At 37.2% G+C, this 20564-nt stretch overlaps 1 protein-coding gene across 1 annotated transcript in view; it reads right to left on the reverse strand.

The window, feature by feature from the left end:
- Positions 1–20564, reverse strand: part of ammecr1 (AMMECR nuclear protein 1) — a 113105-nt gene that overhangs the window by 28550 nt on the left and 63991 nt on the right. The window contains exon 3 of the mRNA XM_039650270.2: positions 11685–11799. Within this exon, the coding sequence (XP_039506204.1) occupies positions 11685–11799 (115 nt within the window). The remainder of the gene's footprint in view (positions 1–11684; positions 11800–20564) is intronic.

Genomic DNA, 20564 nt, shown 5'->3' on the forward strand with positions numbered 1-20564 from the left:
ATCAAAGACATCAATAAAAGAGTGGCAACACCGCTGGTAAGATAATTTCGTTTCTTTACTTGAAGATGATTGTGTGTTAAGCGTCTGTGACTTACTTTCACTTTTATTTGCGATGTTTGCACGTTGGCTCGATGAATAGACGCTCAGCTGCTCATCTGCGGTGATGGGTGATCCGTGTCGCAGTAGCGCCGTCATATCTGACTATAACATGACATAGCCTATATAACAAGCTCACTCGTTTATTTTTTTTGCCTTTTTGGGAGGAGTAAAATATACATATGTGGTTTCAACAACCAGATTGCGTTTACACCTAGTAAAGATCCGGACACAATGCGAGCCAGACTACCTCCAGATGTGGTCAGGCAGATCCAATCGCGATCCGATCACAACGCATTTACACCTTGCATTAACATGCGTTTTTTATTATCCGGATAACCTATCTGGATACAGATCGCATTTTAATACCAGGTGTAAATGGGGTCTGAGTGTGTTCTGCGCTCATTTGTGTAGATTTCTGCTCGAGAGGCTGCGCGAGGGTCAACAGTGCAACCTTACCGTCAGTAATAGTCAACAACACAGTAATGTAGCGAAAATATGAAAGAGTTCGTCTTAGGTGCCTGTTGACTTTGGATCAATGCATTGTTTGTGTGTTGTTGCATAAGGAGATAAAGAAATAACACAATTGGTGATATAATGATATAAATGAACAAAGATATGAGTACTAATCACAATAAAACAGGCAGTAAAAAATCATTGAAACAAACAATCTTACAAAATGGCTCAGGGCACATGTCTGGCAAACAAATTAATCAATTAGCAGCGCACAGGCTGACAGTCACATTAAATCATAAAAAGGCATAAACAATGTAAACACAATCAAATTAATAGATGGACTCACGTAATTCATGAAGACACAGTTATGCATCAGAGTGCCAGGAAAGAGTGCAAAGAATGAGCCAAAGGGTTCACAATCAATTTATAGGCAACAGGTGAGTCGTGCATGGTGAAGTGGCAGAGTCTCATTGAAAAAGCGAAATGGAGTTGAAAGAGATTAGAAAGGAAATCTTTTCAATTACTATTATGAATTATTTAATTATATCCATTATGCAATATTGGTTGGTGTTTTTCTATAAATCCAGCAATGAACATGTAACAAGAAAAGTCATTGAGAAGAAAATAACAGTCAGCCATTACCTCATGAACCATGGTTAAACCAACAACTAAAATACAATTGTGAACATTATGAACCCCAACACCACGGTGAAGGACGCTTAACAGACAGAATAAGTTAGGGATTACGCAAAGCCTGCGGGTTTATATTCGCTATAACAACCGCCTCGCTCTACATTACCCTGCTTATTACATTGCTACCTACCAAGTAAATCAATAATTTGACTCAAAATATAGATATAAACAGGAGTTTATTGATTTAAAAAACGATTGCCGATAAAAAAGAAAAATAGTCCATTCTGTCTCTACATTTAGAATCCATGGCAACGCTCTGTTTTTCATGGCAACGGTGTGTTATACTTATAAGCAGCGGCCTGTTATAATAACAGACCGCACTCTACATTAGAATTCAACCAAGCCATATAAGAAACAAATAATTACCGTTACCAAGCTATCAGAGCTACGTAAACAGAGCGAATAGGAGAGCACCCGTCTGCAGACGTCAATAATGGAATATACTCCCGATCAAACTCCGCTTCCCGAAAGTTATAAACTGCCTCTGGAACCTAGTTAAGGTACAAACATCTATTTAACAAAAATAGTGATGCAGTTAAGTGTTTTTTCGCTCAGCCGAGCCCTCTCTGTTGCTGTGTGGAGCAGCCTGTGTCACTGCGGTCTCATGAGGAACGCAGCTTTTTGACATACAGTATGTCTTGTTCCCGAACACAAATATATTTTTAAGTATTTGTTCGGAATAAGTATTCGTAAAAAACACATTATTTGTGCCTTTCCGAATATCGTATTCGGCTCCAACCCTAGTACACACTATATTTTGCATAGTTAATTTATTTAACAAATTATTTTTTGTTAATGTTTTGCAGTCATACTATACATATACTGTACACACTATAAATGTATGTGTGTGTGTGTGTGTGTGTGTGTGTGCGTGTGCGTGCGTTTGTGTGTAAGCATGCTTTATGAAGTTAACATGAAAAAATGGTTTGCTTTAGTGCAGAATATTGGAGAAACAAAGTATTTCAAAATGGAAGTGTGCCAATAAGTGGTCTTCTACTGCCCTCTGCTGGCCACTTTTCTTTCTATATTGTGGTAAACCATCCTATAACATGGTATATCAAGGTAAACTGTGGAAAATCATGTTAGATTCATGGAAAATCATACTAGAACATGGTAAATCAGGCCTAAAAAAAAAAAAGTTTGGTTCCGGTTGGTTGTCAGTTGAGGTCATGGGTCGGTAGGGAATTTTTTTTTTTTTTTTTTTTTTTTTTTTTTTTTCAGTGGCAGCAAGGGATGGGTAGGAAATTATTCAGGACTCGACATTAAAGGGATAGTCAAACGTAAAAATATCAAAATTGAAACTACTGTGGAAACAAAGACACCTACATCTTGGATGCCCTTGAGTTAAGCTAAAACATAAAAATTTATTTCAAAGTGAACTATCCCCTTAAGCCTGTTCACGTGCTTGTCCTCCGGACAAGTAAGTAAATCTGTCAATCACTTGTCCGAGTAAAAAAGTTGCTTGTCCGGATTTTTTAAATTTATTTATTTTTTATTCTGAAGCAATATTCTCATCAGTGTTCAATCAGCTTTGATATTTAAAAAGGCAAATTGTAATATCTGCACCTTTAAGGGCATCCCCTCCACCAATATTATTAAATGCCCTATAGTGTCTTATTATTCTAAATAATTGAATTTATTGATCAAATTTAGGAATTTAAAATGAAAGATGAAGCATACTGTTACCCTAGGTGGGGCTGATGAAATTAAATCATTTACACTGAAAAATTACAATTTCATAAAATAATGTTATGAAATTGATTTAAATGTGCAAATAAGAAATATTGGAAAGAATTATACTAGGCTACTTATAAACATAACACTAAACTGCCAATAGGTGGCGGCAGGCGGCCGTATAAATGAGTGAGTTATTGATTCATTAATTCAAACGATTCGTTCAAACGGTTGATTCATTCACGAATGAGACGGATGTTGATGTTTATGAATGGGTCATTGAATCCTTGACTCAACCGATTCGTTCAAAATGCTGAATCATTCAGTAAAAACAGGATGAGTTCCTGTGAGATGCGTCGTGGTTCTGCTGTGACTTTTCTTTGGAAATATTTTCGCTGCTGAAATGGAACAAAAACACCCAATATTGCTTATAAACAGTAAGTGACTTAATCTTAACTGTTTATTGAACTGTTGTAGGAAATCAATGTCACTTTTTCAATCGTTATGGTATTCAGGAAAAATAATTGAGGCTGCTTAGTGCTTAACATATGTTAAAATATAAATACTCCACATTTAGATTTTTTATAGGCAGAGTATGTTGTTAACTGTGTGTGTGTGTGTGTGCTCCGCTCATGTGTGTAGATTTCTCTGCGTGAGCGTCAACAGCGCAACCTTACCATAATACAGTAGGCCTGCTACATTTATTATCCACAATCGATCGCAACTTGCAATAAATGTAATAAAATCAGAATCATTCTCTCGGTTTAGTGATTCCCTAGTTATTTTTTTGTTTGTTATTGATGTTCTAATCAGTCTACTTGTCCGTTGGGGCGAGTAAAATTCTCTTTTACTTGTCCTTCAAAAATCCATTTGTCCCGGAAAAGCGGACAAGTTAGACGGGCTCTGGAGATACGAACCGCGGCAGGTTAGAGTGTTTTGGATTGCATAAAATAATGAAAGAAACGAACAAATACATGGCGAAAGAAGTGCTAGACAGCAGAAGATGGGATTGGGATCATGATTGGATCATGATAGGATGATTTTTTAATAAAACTAGGCGGATGGAGGTATTAGTATGTGGTGTGTGCATGCCTATGAATGCATGTATTTGTATGTGTGCGAATATGAATAAAAATATCCTAAATTACAAAAAAAGACTTGTATAATATGTATTATAGGTCAGTTTGACGAACGATATCTGCCTCGTTTGTTAATAGATTGCTGGAGGACAAGATGCATCTTACATCGAGTGCTATAAAAAGACGGAGCTGTACAAAAACGTAAATTAATAGTTCGCCTCAGAGTTTTTTATTTGTGTATTTATTTAATTTTTATTATTTCTTCCCCAAGCTCATAAAATAATTTTGGGTCGCACATAAATTGACAGGGTCGGTCGGAAACCGGAAACAAACAATTTTTTTTTTTACGCCTCATGAAAAATCACATTGAAATATGGTTTATCATGGTAAATAATGCTTGCTACATAAAACTTAATGTCTTTTGATGCTTTTGTGCTTAAAGGCCTTAAAGGCCTAAACTGCTTGAACCCCGCTAAATGCTGCTTGCAGCTTTAATTAGGGGTTCAAGCACGAAGTGCTGAAACCCTATTGTAATTGTATTGATTTTTATTATTATTATTATTATTATTCTGCCGTAAAACGCATCGTGCAGACCAAACCGTAAGGGCTGGAGACCTGAAACTTTGTCAGATGGTAGTACAAAAATCGAGGAGAGGTTATCAAATTATGAGCCCAATTGGCCCATAGGTGGCGCTATAGCGACCAATTGCGCGAAATGGCTCATAGCTCCTAGACCGTAAGTCGTACACTCAAGTGTCTTATATCATTGGAAAGCTGGTCACCTGACGAAAAAAACGTATATCTCCGATTTCATTTCCGGTATGCAAATTTTTCCGCCATTTTGAATTTTGTCAAAAAACTACTTTTGCAAACTAGTCCCTGGATTTTTGCCCGATCGGAACCAAACCAGTGCAGAAATGTTCTCTGGAGTCTGAAGATCAATAATTATCAAAAAAATGTTGAAATTTCTATTTCCGGTCGCTAGGGGAAGCAAAATAAACGTTGTGGGAGGAGCCTATTTTACTAAATTGGCTATAACTCAAGAAGTAAATGAGATATCTTCACCAAACTCGGTACACATGTGTACGAGTTCAATTTGAGGTCACAGTAAAAAAATAGCGACGATTGAACACTAGGTGGCGCTATAACATGAAAAAAACATAAAAAGGGCTATGACCACATGACCGTTAGTCCGATTGACTTGAAAATTGGTATGCAGTGTCTTGGACCAAGGCCCCATGTATATCTATGAGGACATTGGCGTATGTAAAAAAACATGGCCGCCATCGGCCAATGAAGTTTGAGCACCTGTGAGACAAGGTTAACGGAGGCCCATCGGAACGAAACTCGATGGGCATGTTCGACTCATGGCCCTAGAGGTCTGTAAGAATTTTGAAAAAAATCGGCCACTAGTTGGCGCTAACGAGTTTTATGGCTCTGTAATCACGTGGTGTTGCGCATATCCCCACAAAATGCATATCTTTTGATAGATCTCCTCATGATGAACAACTTTGCCTCAAGAACCATTGCTGTCAATCAAATCGTTCATTAAATATTCACAAATATGTTAAAAACCTACTTTTGCGAACTAGTCCCTGGTTTTTTGCTCGATCGGAACCAGACCAGTCTAGGACAATTCTCTGGACTCTCTAGATCAATAATTATCAAAAAAAAGTTGAACTTTGACATTTGTTTTGCTATAACAGGGTCATTTACAAAAGGGGGCGTGACAAAATGCACCCAAAAGCCTATAAATCCTAAAGGAAAACTCAGAACATCCCAAAAATTGATGAGCATATGTGTCATCACATCATTAACAAGCATGCAAAGTTTCATGGAGATCGGACTATAGGTGGCGCTATAACTGTTAAAAATGTTAAAAACAATGTAATCCCTATGGTAAATTGCCATTATTGACTGTAAATGGTGTTTTCCATCTCTGATCATATCATAATGTTAAAACCAGTGCAGTACAATTCTTTGGACTCTCTAGATCAATAATTATAAGAAAAAGTTAAACTACGTCATGTGGATGACTATAATAGGATGGCTTCAACATTTAGTGTGTTGAAGCCATCTATTACTACACTTTCAGTGTCCCTGAAAGCATTGATCTCTTCAATAAACAAGTCAGAACATGTGACATTAAATAATCATGAACATTTACAGACAGATCTGACAAAATATGCCTAAATAACAGTTAAAAAAGTGAAATGATATCAAAATGATGGTCTATTAAGCCAATAAGTGGTGTTTTACTGCCCTCTGCTGTTCAAAATAGTAATTGTCTCACCACTTAACTATAATTAATTTTATGACTTTATTAATTATCTATTTTAACATTTGCAATCACATTTGGTCAAATATTGAACACAATCATTTTTTTGTCAAAGTTTATCACTTCAGTTGTTCTGAATCTTCACATAATTGCTATTAACGTGGTAAATAGCTATACTGTATTCCTAGAATCACATTAAAATCCAATCATCCAAGCCCCAATCACTTTAAATAATGATAAATCATGCTAGAACGTGGTAAATTAATGTACACTATGGTCAGAGGTGTAGTGGTAAAAAAAGAGGTGGGTAAACTATAAATTCTGGTGTATTATTTCGAATAATAAGACACTATGGGCTGTTACTCTAGGGGCTGATCAAATTAAATCATTTACACTGAAAAAACACAATTGCATAAAATAATGTTATGACATTTATTTAAATTTACATAAGAAACTGGGAAAGAATGATACTACTTTTAAACATTTAACACTAAACCGCCAGTAGGTGGTGGCAGGCGACCGTCTTAATGAGTGAGTCATTCAATTCATTCATTCAAACGATTCGTTCAAACGGCTGATCATTCAAGAATGAGACCGATGTTTTTGAATGTGTCTTTGAATCTTTGACTCAATCGATTCGTTCAAAATGCTGAATGATTCAGTAATGAAAACACGTCGAGTGTTCCTGTGACATGTGCCGTGGTTCTGCTGTGTTGTTTGGAACTATTTTCGCTGCTGAAACACAACAAAAACAGCCAATATAGCATCTAAAATGTAAGTGATTTAATTTTTTACTGTTTATTGAACTGTTGTAGGAAATCAATGTCACATTTTCAATCGTGATGGTGTTCAGGAAGAATAAGAGACCCCATTTACACCTGGTATTAAAATGCGATCTGTATCCAGACAAGTTATCCGGATAATAAGTACCGATTCCATTTACACCTGGCCACATAAATGTGTTTTTGCAAAACGGATATAAATCCGATCTTAAACTCCCGCGTATGCAGATTTAATGGATTGAACGACACCAAAAGCAACAGATATGAGCTGCATTTCGTTGGTCATCAGCTAATTTCCAAATCAAAGACATCAATAAAAGAGTGGCAACACCGCTGGTAAGATAATTTCGTTTCTTTACTTGAAGATGATTGTGTGTTAAGCGTCTGTGACTTACTTTCACTTTTATTTGCGATGTTTGCACGTTGGCTCGATGAATAGACGCTCATGAGCGGTGATGGGTGATCCGTGTCGCAGTAGCGCCGTCATATCTGACTATAACATGACTTATAGCCTATATAACAAGCTTACTCGTTTATTTTTTTGCCTTTTTGGGAGGAGTAAAATATACATATGTGGTTTCAACAACCAGATTGCGTTTACACCTAGTAAAGATCCGGACACAATGCGAGCCAGACTACCTGCAGATGTGGTCAGGCAGATCCAATCGCGATCACAACGCATTTACACCTTGCATTAACATGCGTTTTTTTATTATCCGGATAACTTATCTGGATACAGATCGCATTTTAATACCAGGTGTAAATGGGGTCTGAGTGTGTTCTGCGCTCATTTGTGTAGATTTCTGCTCGAGAGGCTGCGCGAGGATCAACAGTACAACCTTACCGTCAGTAATAGTCAACAACACAGTAATGCAGCGCAATATAAGAGTTCGTCTTAGGTGCCTGTTGACTTTGGATCAATGCATTGTTTGTGTGTTGTTGCATAAGGAGATAAAGAAATAATACAATTGGTGACAGTGATCAATCAACACAAAAGGAACAATGATATAAATGAACAAAGATATGAGTACTAATCACAATAAAACAGGCTGTAAAAAAATCATTGAAACAAACAATCTTTCAACATGGCTCAGGGCACATGTCTGGCAAACAAATTAATCAATTAGCAGCGCACAGGCTGACAGTGACATTAAATCATAAAAAGGCATAAACAATGTAAACACAATCAAATTAATAGATGGACTCACGTAATTCATGAAGACACACACAGTTATGCATCAAAATGCCAGGAAAGAGTGCAAAGAATGAGCCAAAGTGTTCACAATCAATTGAAATTGAAAAAGCGAAATGGAGTTGAAAGAGATTAGAAAGGAAATCTTTTCAATTACTATTATGAATTATTTAATTATATCCATTATGCAATATTGGTTGGTGTTTTTCTATAAATCCAGCAATGAACATGTAACAAGAAAAGTCATTGAGAAGAAAATAACAGTCAGCCATTACCTCATGAACCATGGTTAAACCAACAACTAATAAAATACAATTGTGAACATTATGAACCCCAACACCACAGTGAAGGACGCTTAACAGACAGAATAAGTTAGGGATTACGCAAAGCCTGCGGGTTTATATTCGCTATAACAACCGCCTCGCTCTACATTACCCTGCTTATTACATTGCTACCTACCAAGTAAATCAATAATTTGACTCAAAATATAGATATAAACAGTAGTTTATTGATTTAAAAAACGATTGCCGATAAAAAAGAAAAATAGTCCGTTCTGTCTCTACGTTTAGAATCCATGGCAACGCTCTGTTTTTCATGGCAACGGTGTGTTATACTTATAAGCAGCGGCCTGTTATAAAAACAGACCGCACTCTACATTAGAATTCAACCAAGCCATATAAGAAACAAATAATTACCGTTACCAAGCTAACAGAGCTACGTAAACAGAGCGAACAGGAGAGCACTCGTCTGCAGACGTCAATAATGGAATATACTCCCGATCAAACTCCGCTTCCCGAAAGTTATAAACTGCCTCTGGAACCTGGTTAAGCTACAAACATCTATTCAACAAAAATAGTGATGCAGTTAAGTGTTTTTTCGCTCAGCCGAGCCCTCTCTGTTGCTGTGTGGAGCAGCCTGTGTCAGTCACCTCTTTCTGAACGTTGCTCACTCAACTCGCGCACTGCGGTCTCGTGAGGAACGCAGCTTTTTGACATACAGTATTTCTTGTTCCCGAACACAAATATTTTTTAAGTATTTGTTCGGAATAAGTATTCGTAAAAAACACATTATTTGTGCCTTTCCGAATACCGTATTCGGCTCCACCCCTAGTACACACTATATTTTGCATAGTTAATTTATTTAACAAATTTCTTTTTGTTAATGTTTTGCAGTCAAACTATACATATACTGTACACACTATAAATGTGTGTGTGTTTGTGTGTGTGTGTGTGCGTGTGCGTGCGTTTGTGTGTAAGCATGCTTTATGAAGTTAACATGAAAAAAATGGTTTGCTTTAGTGCAGAATAGTGGAGAAACAAAGCATTTCAAAATGGAAGTGTGCCAATAAGTGGTCTTCTACTGCCCTCTGCTGGCCACTTTTCTTATTAATAGTCTTTTCACATGCTATATTGTGGTAAACCATCCTATAACATGGTATATCAAGGTAAACTATGGAAAATCATGTTAGATTCATGGTAAATCATACTAGAACATGGTAAATCATGAAAAATAACATTGAAATATGGTTTATCATGGTAAATAATGCTTGCTACATAAAACTTAATGTCTTTTGATGCTTTTGTGCTTAAAGGCCTTAAAGGCCTAAACTGCTTGAACCCCGCAAAATGCTGCTTGCAGCTTTAATTATTATTATTATTATTATTCTCCCCTAAAACGCATCGTGCAGCCCAAACCGTAAGTGCTGGAGCTCTGAAACTTTGTCAGATGGTAGTACAAAAATCGAGGAGAGGTTATCAAATTATGACCCCGATTGGCCCATAGGTGGCGCTATAGCGACCAATTGCGCGAAACTGCTCATAACTCCTAGACCGTAAGTCGTACGCTCAAGTGTCTTATATCGTTGGAAAGCTGGTCACCTGATGAAAAAAATGTATATCTCCGATTTCATTTCCGTCATGATAGATTTTCCGTCATTTTGAATTTTGTCGAAAAACTACTTTTGCGAACTAGTCCCTGGTTTTTTGCCCGATCGGAACCAAACCAGTGCAGGAATGTTCTCTGGAGTCTGAAGATCAATAATTATCAAAAAAATGTTGAAAAAGTCTCTTTGCGGTCGCTAGGGGGCGCAAAATCAATGTTGTGGGAGGAGCCTATTTTACTAAAATGGCTATAACTCGAGAAGTAAATGAGATATCCTCAACAAACTCGGTACACATATGTATAAGCTCAATTTGAGGTCACAGGAAAAAAATCGCCACGATGGAACACTAGGTGGCGCTATAAAACGAATAAAACTAAAAAAGGGCTCTGACCAGCTGACCGTTAGTCCGATTGACTTGAAAATTGGTATGCAGTGTCTTTGTCCAAGGCCCCATGTATGTGTATGAGGACATTGGCGTATCTCAAAAAACATGGCCGCCATCGGCCAATGAAGTTTGAGCACCTATAAAACAAGGTTAACGAAGGCCGATCGGAACGAAACTCGTTGGGCATGTTTGACTCATGCCCCTAGAGGTCTGTAAGAATTTTGAAAGAAATCGGCCACTAGTTGGCGCTAACGAGTTTTATGGCTCTGTTATCACGTGGTGTTGCACACACCCCCACAATATGTATATCAATTGATAGATCTCCTCATGCTGAACAACTTTGCCTCAAGAACCATTGCTGTCAATCAAATCGTTCGTTAAATATTCACGAATATGTTAAAAACCTACTTTTGCGAACTAGTCCCTGGTTTTTTGCCCGATCAAAACCAGACCAGTCTGGGACAATTCTTTGGACTCTCTAGATCAATAATTATCAAAAAAAGTTGAACTTTGTCTTTTGTTTTGCTATAACAGGGTCATTTACAAAAGGGGACATGACAAAATGCACCCAAAAGCCTATAAATCCTAAAGGAAAAGTCAGAACTTCACAAAAATTGATGAGCACATGTGTCATAGTTTATTCAACAAGCATGCAAAGTTTCATGTAGATCGGACTATAGGTGGCGCTAAAATTGTTAAAAATGTTAAAAACAATATATACCCTATGGTAAATTGCCATTATTGAAACTTAAAACTTAATGTCTTTTGATGCTTTTGTGCTTAAAGGCCTTCAAGGCCTAAACTGCTTGAACCCCGCTAAATGCTGCTTGCAGCTTTAATTTTAATTTGTATTACCCTTTAAACCATTTGCAATACAATCACACTGGTTAAACTGAGAAGTTTTTACGTCATTACATAGTAGCTTCATTTTAAAGGGTTAAGTGTCACTGTCAAAGTAAAGTATAATTGTCAGTTATTGGTATTAGACAGAACTAGCTGAGAATTATCAGTTACTGGTATTAGACCTGAAATTTGATTTAGATTTAAAATGTGTGCAACAAAAAAACTTAAGTGAACAAATTTTGTGTTTATTTAGTTAATTTGGTGGATAAAATATCACAGCACACATGCATTAATAACTGGTAGTAATTGCTTCAGTGCTCTTACCTCCCAGTCTAAATAATCCCCAACATCCTCAAAGTTGGTGAGCAGAGACACTGAGCAGAAGAGGCGCTGCAGCTCGTCCCTCGTCATGGGGGGAAAGCGACTGTCTTTAAGGGCACTGTGAAGGGGACATGAAGATGAGATTTAAGACAAAGCATGACATGGGTGCAGTTTGACAACCTCAATAGTATAATTTACATTAGGTAACATTTTATTTCATTTTTATTTATTTGTTCGCTTTATACCAGAGGTGCCCAATCCTGTTCCTGGAGATCTAACTACCTAGAGTTCAGATCCAACACTCCTGACTGCAGAGCTGCCAACTTTTGAGTTTAGCTTGGCGTGAGACTTCTTCCGGTGGTGTGGGGGTGGGGGGTGGGGCATAGCCTATTTTGCACTAAAGCCGTCTTTAGTGCCTGTCTTTATACCAAAAAAGTTACAGTGTCACAGCTACAGTGGCGTAGATCGTAGAGCGTGCAGTTCATGAAAGAGACTGATGCACTAGAGTTCGAATCCGCCTTTTGCCGAACATATAAAATGTAAAATGTATAAACTAACATAAAGGTCTCTAGCGTTATATTTTGCCAATGAACTAAAAAACGAAGCCATGACATTGCTTTTTGCCTTCATAAAACAGCACAAGACTTTAAGAATAGGCATTCTGTTTGTGCTGGGTGTTTTCGAGAAACTTGTGCACTTTGCTCACGCGAACACGGAGCAGTTTTTCCTGTGAGTGAGACTGGAAAACCCGTAGTGGATGTACTCGGAGTGTTAACAGAACGCTTAGACTTCAGAGAAGAATTGGCTTTGATTCCAGTCCTGGTTTTGCGTCCGTGCCATTAGGAGCTCAACATCTTTCTCGTATGCACGTTCGCTCTAGACTAGATTAGAGGACATTTAAACTAATTTGGGGTAAAACTAGTCGATCACGAGTGGCTCAACTGGTGGATTTATAGATAAACTTATTTTTCAGGTATTTTGCCGACTGGCTTAACACTTTAGCGTGAGAAATCAGGGGTGTGGCGTGAGAATTAGCTCAGTTGCGTGAGTCTCACGCTCAATGCGTGAGAGTTGGCAGCCCTGTGACTGTAATTATCAAGTGCTCCAGAAGATCTTATTAGCTGGTTCAGCTATGTTTGATCAGGGTTGGAGCTGAACTTTGCAGGAAGATAGATCTCCAGGAACAGGATCAGGAACCCATTTTATGCCAAGTCAGCATCTAAAGGTGGTTGCACACCAGATGAGAAGCGTAGATTTGCGTCTAGTACCGCACACCAGACACTCACATTCTGTTGTGAGTTAAGATTATGGTTAATGGTTAAAGGGGTGATAAAATGCCATTTTCACAAGATCTAAAATAAATTTCTGATGTCCTCAGACTGTGTGTGAGTGTGAGTATGAGTGTGTGAGTGTGTTAAGTTTTAGCACAAAATACCACAGATATTTTTATTCATATTTATATATTATAGCATGTTAAAGTTGTCACTTTTTGAGGGTTTGCAAAAACACACCGTTTTGTGCCTGGCCATATAAATGCAAATGAACTGCTGCAGAGGGTTTTCAAGAGCTCATGTGAGTTAGCTGCGATTTCCTCACACAGACACACTAATATGACATAAACTGTTCTCCCTTTAATGTTAAAACAGAGTCAGTCAAAGATGGAAAGACTCAAGAAGGGGTTTATGCACATTTTAGGGTTGGTGACATCACTAACCCGAGAGGAATGTCCAGCCGTTTGTTGTAGACCTTTTCTTTAAAAGCAAATATCTTCCTTTGCTTTGAACTTTGAGCATTGTAACTTTGATAATGTTGTTTATGCTCAAACGCAACATTACACACTAAAGTTAGAAAAGTGAAATCATACTTTACCACCCCTTTAAGATTATGTATGTACTGTATGTAATATGTCAGTCCCTCCAGAAAAACGCGATTATGCGATCGCTGAATTCAATGCAAAATCAGCCAAAGTCTGCATATTTATGCGGGGGCCGCATTTTTTCAAATACGCCGCACTTTCGCCACATAAATTGCCGATTTCCGTGCAAAATATGTGGGGTTTGCATAATTTCATAATCCTCGCATTTTCTTTGCAAAAAAGTCACATGTATCTTAGCAGAAAGTTGAAAAATGTTGCGTTTGCTTCACATAAGAGCAGCCATTTCCCCCTGTTTCCATGGGAACGTTATGAAGTGACGCAATTACGCGACGCCAGACAGACTCACGGAGGCGATTGACATCTCACAAATCGAACTCGTATAACTGTCTGTCGAACGTTCTACTGTCACATCGTTACTTAATAAACAACATAAGATAAAAGTAGTAGCATCAAACAGAAATTACCCGCACACATGGGGTGTTCGACAGTTCAACAGGGAGCGCGCAGCTCTTAAAGGGGCCACACCTTATTTACACTCTTACAGTCTGAAATAAAACAAGATGAGAAATTAAATATTCCCAGCACTTTCTATGATGTAGTATGCTTGTTTATCAAAGGAAGTAATAAGAAATGACTCTTATATTAACAGGATGTTGGGGGAATCACTTTTTTTTCTCTTTTTCATCAAACCGCAATTTTTGCAAGTTCCCTCAATTTTTGTAAATTCCAGCAATTTCATCGCATAAAATTGCATAAATATCCCACATATTCCATCGCATTGTTAAAGAAAACTGGCCGCATAATCAATCAATTTTTGCCCACAACAATCACAAAAAAAACTCCGTGTTTTTCTGGAAGGACTGAATACTATTATGGTAAATGTTAAATATAAATCGCAAATTTTTTCACAAATTTTTGGAAATTACCACCACAAAATCAGTCATTTTGATCGCAAAAATCACAAAAAAAAATCGTGAAATCCTGGAGGGACTGATATGTATTGTATGCACCTGGTTCCTCCGGTAGGTGGCAGCACATGACAGTGAATGTAATTACAAAAGGCAAAGTTGATGTCGCACGGAAAAATTGATTTCGCACTGACGTTAGTGTACGAAGAAATATGGCACAGAAAGAGCTGCATTTATTATATATTTCTTCCTGTATGTTTTAGACTATTCAAGTTGCAAAATTATGAATGTAAAACTAAATGTATCTTGCAGCATAGGGTAAACCCAGTATGTACATTAATGACGTTTTGGGACAAAAATAATGTAGAAAAAAAAAATTAAAAATAAAATGTTAAATGGCACTTTGGATTTTAAACAGCCTCCTGAACTGTAGCTGGGCGCCACGGAGAGAAGCCAAGTGGAGCCACTAGTGTGCATACACTCAAATTTTAAACACTTCTCATTCAAAAACACAAAATATGTTAGCTTCAGTCTGCAGTGTGTGTCTGTGTGTGTGTGTAAAGACTACCACTGAAAGTTTTATCTTATGTCTTTGTTAGTTTTTAATTCCAAACAGTCAAAATGACAAATATGGGAATTAGTGACATATCTCTCTTAAAGGGTTAGCGAGACAGCTCTCAGATTTCATAAAAAAATATCTTAGTTTGTGTTCCGAAGATGAACGAAAGTCTAACAGGGTTGGAACAACATGAGGATGAGTAATTACTGACAGAATATTGATTTTTTTTTTTTTTGGGTGAACTAACCCTTTAATACAACAAAAAAGGCTTCAGTCACCACATCGCAGAGTTTAGAATCAATAATGCTATTAAAAGAAAGAAGCAGCAGTAAAAAATTATATGATTTTTATCTAGGACTATTATATATAATGCTAGGACTATTGCTATGTAGCCTGATATTTAAAACAGCCTTTATCACTTTCTGGTTATACTCGTCACAAGGGATAATCCTACAAGTGCAAAATAAGTAAAATAAATCAGGTTACAAAAAATTATAATAAAAATGAAACATTAATGAACTTGTAACAATAATTATTATACCACAAACCTATTGTGAATATGTTATAAGAGCTGAAAGCCAGAGCTCTTTAGAAGATATTATTTGCAATAATCCGGTTGCACATCATAGGCCTACATCGCAAGTGTATAAAAATAAACAGAGTAAACCAAAAAACGCAAAGGTATAAATTGAGCCGCTTTTAGAACAACATTATGAATAAGCCTTAAATTTTCAAAAAAAAAAAAAGTGTGAAAATCTGTTTGGCCTGTTGGATAAGGTTTGATGAATAACAAAAATGTAACCTTTCACCTTATTTTTCCAGGTTCATTTTTTTTTTTTTTAATAAATCAATTTAATTAAAACTTCCCTGCACCACTGTGTGTAGGATAAGCTATTGGAGAATGAAAACTAATCCATATCACTATCTAGCGTCCAAGTTGTACAGTACAGTGATGTCACGAAACACAATCACATATTCCAAACAGGAATGGCCTTAAAAGAGAAATGTTTCAATGATTAGGCTTATTCTGCACACAAATAAAGTCTATATATTTATACAATGATAATGGCAATATGTTTAATAGGTGTGTGTGTTGTTAATTTGAGCTTATATCCACTGTAATTAGCTAAAAAAAGAACATACAGTATATGTTAAATATGAATCCATAATGTTAATCTCATGGTCACAGTATGTTTCTCTTTTTCCTTTCCCAAAGTTGAGCTTGATTAATACTTTGCAAACTGATGGTTTCAGTCGTTTGTTTAAAACTTCTATCTAAAACAGCTGTTTAGTTTAGCTATTTAGGCCTACATCTTATCTCGCACTTTATGACCGTTGACTGAAGCATCGTGCGGGGAACTTTGAGTTCACTCCGACTCAAATATTTTGACATTGACGAGCTGTCATTTTTAGTCTGCTGAAGCAGCTCAGACGAGAAGGTCAGTTATCCGTGCAACCTCAATTGTGGGTACGGCCCTGTCCCTATGCACTTTTATATTTGGTAATGATCAGACTTCTAATGTCAAATCTAGCAGTGCTAGAACTGACTATTGTGCGCACACGCGAGACGCCGGCGCACGATTACGTGGGAGTTTTTCCTAAGCAGTGAAAATTTATTGAATATTGATATATTGAATATAATAATTTTGAAAAGGGGAGGGAAAACAGAAATCTGTGTCACATATTTTGAACTTCTATATATCCCTAAGTGAAGAACAAAAAAGAATTTCGCCATGTGTATATCAGAGCCTTAATTCTTCATCATTGCTTCTTTAGCCCATCCAATTTATACATTATATGGACAGAACAAAGAACTACTACTACAACAAACTACTCATTTAAAGGGGTCATGAATTGAGAATTCAAATGTTCCTTGATCTTTTGACATAAATCAGGCATTGGTACAATAAAAATATCCTGCAAGTTTCAGAACTTCCTTGTTGAAGTATGACATGTGACGAAAGACCGCCTCTGCAGAAGATCATCAATGCCTACTTCAACATCATTGCTTCACCCCACCCAATTCGTGCATGTCATGTAGTAGTAAATATGAGAAAGAGATGTAAACACAGGATTACTCGGGCAACAAAAATGATATAGAGATGCCATAGAGGATTGCAAGATGTTCTGCAGTACAAAGTTGTGGAAAAACAGTCTTTTAACTGCCTTCCTTGTAGATATGCACCGATGTATCGGCCACCGATATTTATCGGCGCGTTTTATTTGATCAATTTACAACAATGGTTTATTTTTTAAATGTGTAAAGGCACTACACCGTTTAAAGTCTCTTGTGTAATCCTAGATTGATCCATAGTCTAATATTCCTGCTGTGCAGCTGTCTGCTTTATAATATTAAATCAAACAACAAACGATTAAAAAACAAACAAACAAAAAAACTCACTACTCTTGACTAAATAACTTTTTGTAACTTTCATAAGGATTAATATGTACATTATTTATAGGACCCTATGATTTCCGCGACATGGAAAACAAGGACGGAATCACGGAATTCAGTCATAGAAACGTTACTGTTACTGTTGTAACCTCAGTTCCCTGAGAGGCAGGAACGAAACATTGTGTAGCAACGCTGAGGGAACTCTTCCCCATCTCCAAATTTCCTGAAACCTTGATATGATAACACCAGTAAAATAACTGGCCAATTGTTGCGCATATGCAAATCACATGCAAATGCTGATGATCCCTCAGGCAGTATAGTAACAATTGCTTTAGAATCTAGACTGAATGCTTGTACAGCTGATCAAGCCGCAAACACGACGGTATATGCAGTATCATTCCCGCCTCTCAGGGAACAGAGGTCACAACAGTAACCGGAGACATTCCCTTTTAAAAGTGGTCACTTCGACTTTGCGTAACAAAACTGTGGGAATGGTGTACAAGTCCAGCGAGAGTAGCAATGATCAGCCCACTTGTCAAGGAGTAGAATAGTACACAATTCAAAAAACAGTGATGCCGCTAGGAATGCTTCCAGCTGGTAGGTGGACCTAACTGCAAGCTCAGGTACACCAATATCAGATCAGCTCAAGAGAACAGGCTGCACTGAATACAAAGTAGTAGGTGTAGAAAGAGACTTATGCTGCGTTACCAAGCGCGACTAGAGCGTCTGGCGCAAGGGATTTCCTTGTCAATGTAAACTTATCCTGCGGTGCAGGATAAGTTTACATGAGGAGTTTAGCGCGGCAGATTATGTGTATTGAGCATCTGGCGTGATACGCATGAGTGATTTTATTTGGTGCATTTTGTGCATTCACAAGTTTGACGTGAATTTGTGTCTGACGCTCTAGTTGAGAAATCTGAACTTTGGCATCAGTTTGCGTCGTGTTAATCAGGAGCCTGCTTGCTGCAGTCATGTGGTGAATTGATGTGATAAATTGGGGCAGGTCCACTTTTCAGTTAATAATGCCATTTTATATGTTTGGCCTCAATAATTTATTTTGTAATATGACTAAATACATGGGGTCTCATTTATAAAACTGTGCGTAGGATCCTTACTAAAAGAGTATGTGCGCCTGTCGCATCTAACCGTGGAAAAAAAAACTCATCTCACGGTTCATCTCACGCCAGAACCTGTGCAGAATTCACTTTATAAATCCCAGTCAGCCGAAGATTGTGCGCACATTCGTCTCCCCCCGAAATAACCATATATGGAGCTTATAACGCCTTTAAATATCCATATCCTTATCTGCATATCATTTGCATATGACTATTCATCCACGTGATACCATGTTAAGCTACAAGACGTTAGGAAAATATTAAATATTTTTTAGTTTGAGGTCATGGGTCGGTAGATTTTTTTCTTCTTCTCAGTGGCAGTAAGAAACATTGGAAAGATACTAGGCTACTTATAAACATAACACTAAACCGCCAATAGGTGGCGGCAGGCGGCCGTGAGTCATTGATTCATTAATTCAAACGATTCGTTTAAACAGTTGAATTCATTCAAGAATGAGATGGGTCATTGAATCTTTGACTCAACCGATTCGTTCAAAATGCTGAATCATTCAGTAATGAAAACAGGATGAGTGTTCCTGTGAGATTCGCCGTGGTTCTGCTTAGGGATGCAACGATACCATTTTTTCAAAACCGATCCGATCCGATACCAAAATTCTGAGTATCGGCCGATACCGATACCAATCCGATATTTTTATTTTATTTTTAAACTAATAAAAATATAGCAATTTCCTCATTTCCACAGCGCCTCTAGGGGTCACAGTTTGACAAAAACGGAAATCCTGCATAGTGTGGCTTTAAAGCTAGCTAGCTACCAACAGGTTTAAAGTTAAAACAGTTTAAAAGCAGTATTCTAGATTGTAATGTGTGTGTTAAATACAATCTACTTAATACAGACAGCTTCATTATAAAGATAAACAACAAATCCCCAAAATATATGATCATAATCTGACAAAAAAAATGCTATTATAAACTAGATTAGTGAATAATACATATTGCTCTTTCTATTGTTGTAAAATACATTCATGAAAAACAATATAACAAAACTGAAAAAGATAATTATTTTAGATATATGGCTACTAAAAAATGTAGACACATTTTAATTCTATAGCACAGCTATTTAATGAGGCAGCAACATTGATAATTATTAATCTTAATAAGCTTTAATTGCGTCACTGCATTATGATATGAATGACTCCAACACAGTGCGGCACAAAGCGCCTATGCACATTCCGAGCGCAGAATGATGCGCTTGAAACCACGTGGAGTTACAGCACGCAGCCGAGTATGCAACCTATGCATGCTGCACGTCGAGTCAGCTTTGAAAAGTTCAAAGCACAAAGGAAATATATATTGATGGACAGTGTATTAAACAGTATGCATCTATAAAATAGTTTATTAGACCTTTTCTTTAAACAGTTTTAAATTTCAGTTACTCTGCACGTGAAGAACAATAGTGCTGAGTGACTCTAGTGTTGTGATATAACCGACAGCGTCCGACACCTGGTAGTAACACGATTAAGTTACAGCAATAAAGTCCAGCAAGATAATGTTGTTTTATGCGAAAACATAGACCTTTATCTACAGATAAAGTATAATAGTATTAACATTGAATCATATTGAAGATAGTTTCATCATTGACTGTAACCGAACGCGACGCGCTGTTTGAGTGCTGAATGGAGAATGACTGACAGCCGCGCGAGGGAAAAGTTTATGTGATCTTGAACTTAATGACTTAAATATTAATTTCTATCTCACATAATGGCTTCAGAACACTTATAATAGAGTGCACGAAAACGTTATGGTACTTTAGAATGTGCCTTCTGTGGGGCTTAACAATAACATAATAGTATACGCACAATATCGGATTTGGATCGGCCTCGTCTGATCGATACCCGATCCCGCTAAAAATGGCTGGATCGGAGGCGATACCGATCCTGAGTATCGGATCGGGACATCCCTAGTTCTGCTGTGATTTTTGTTTGGAGCTATTTTCACTGCTGAATGATTCAGCATTTTGAACGAATCGGTTGTTTCAAAGATTCGTTCAAAATGCTGAATCATTCAGTAAT

The sequence above is a fragment of the Pimephales promelas genome, chromosome 19 (assembly GCF_988280905.1).
Source record: "Pimephales promelas chromosome 19, fPimPro1.hap1.1, whole genome shotgun sequence".
NCBI lineage: Eukaryota > Metazoa > Chordata > Actinopteri > Cypriniformes > Leuciscidae > Pimephales > Pimephales promelas.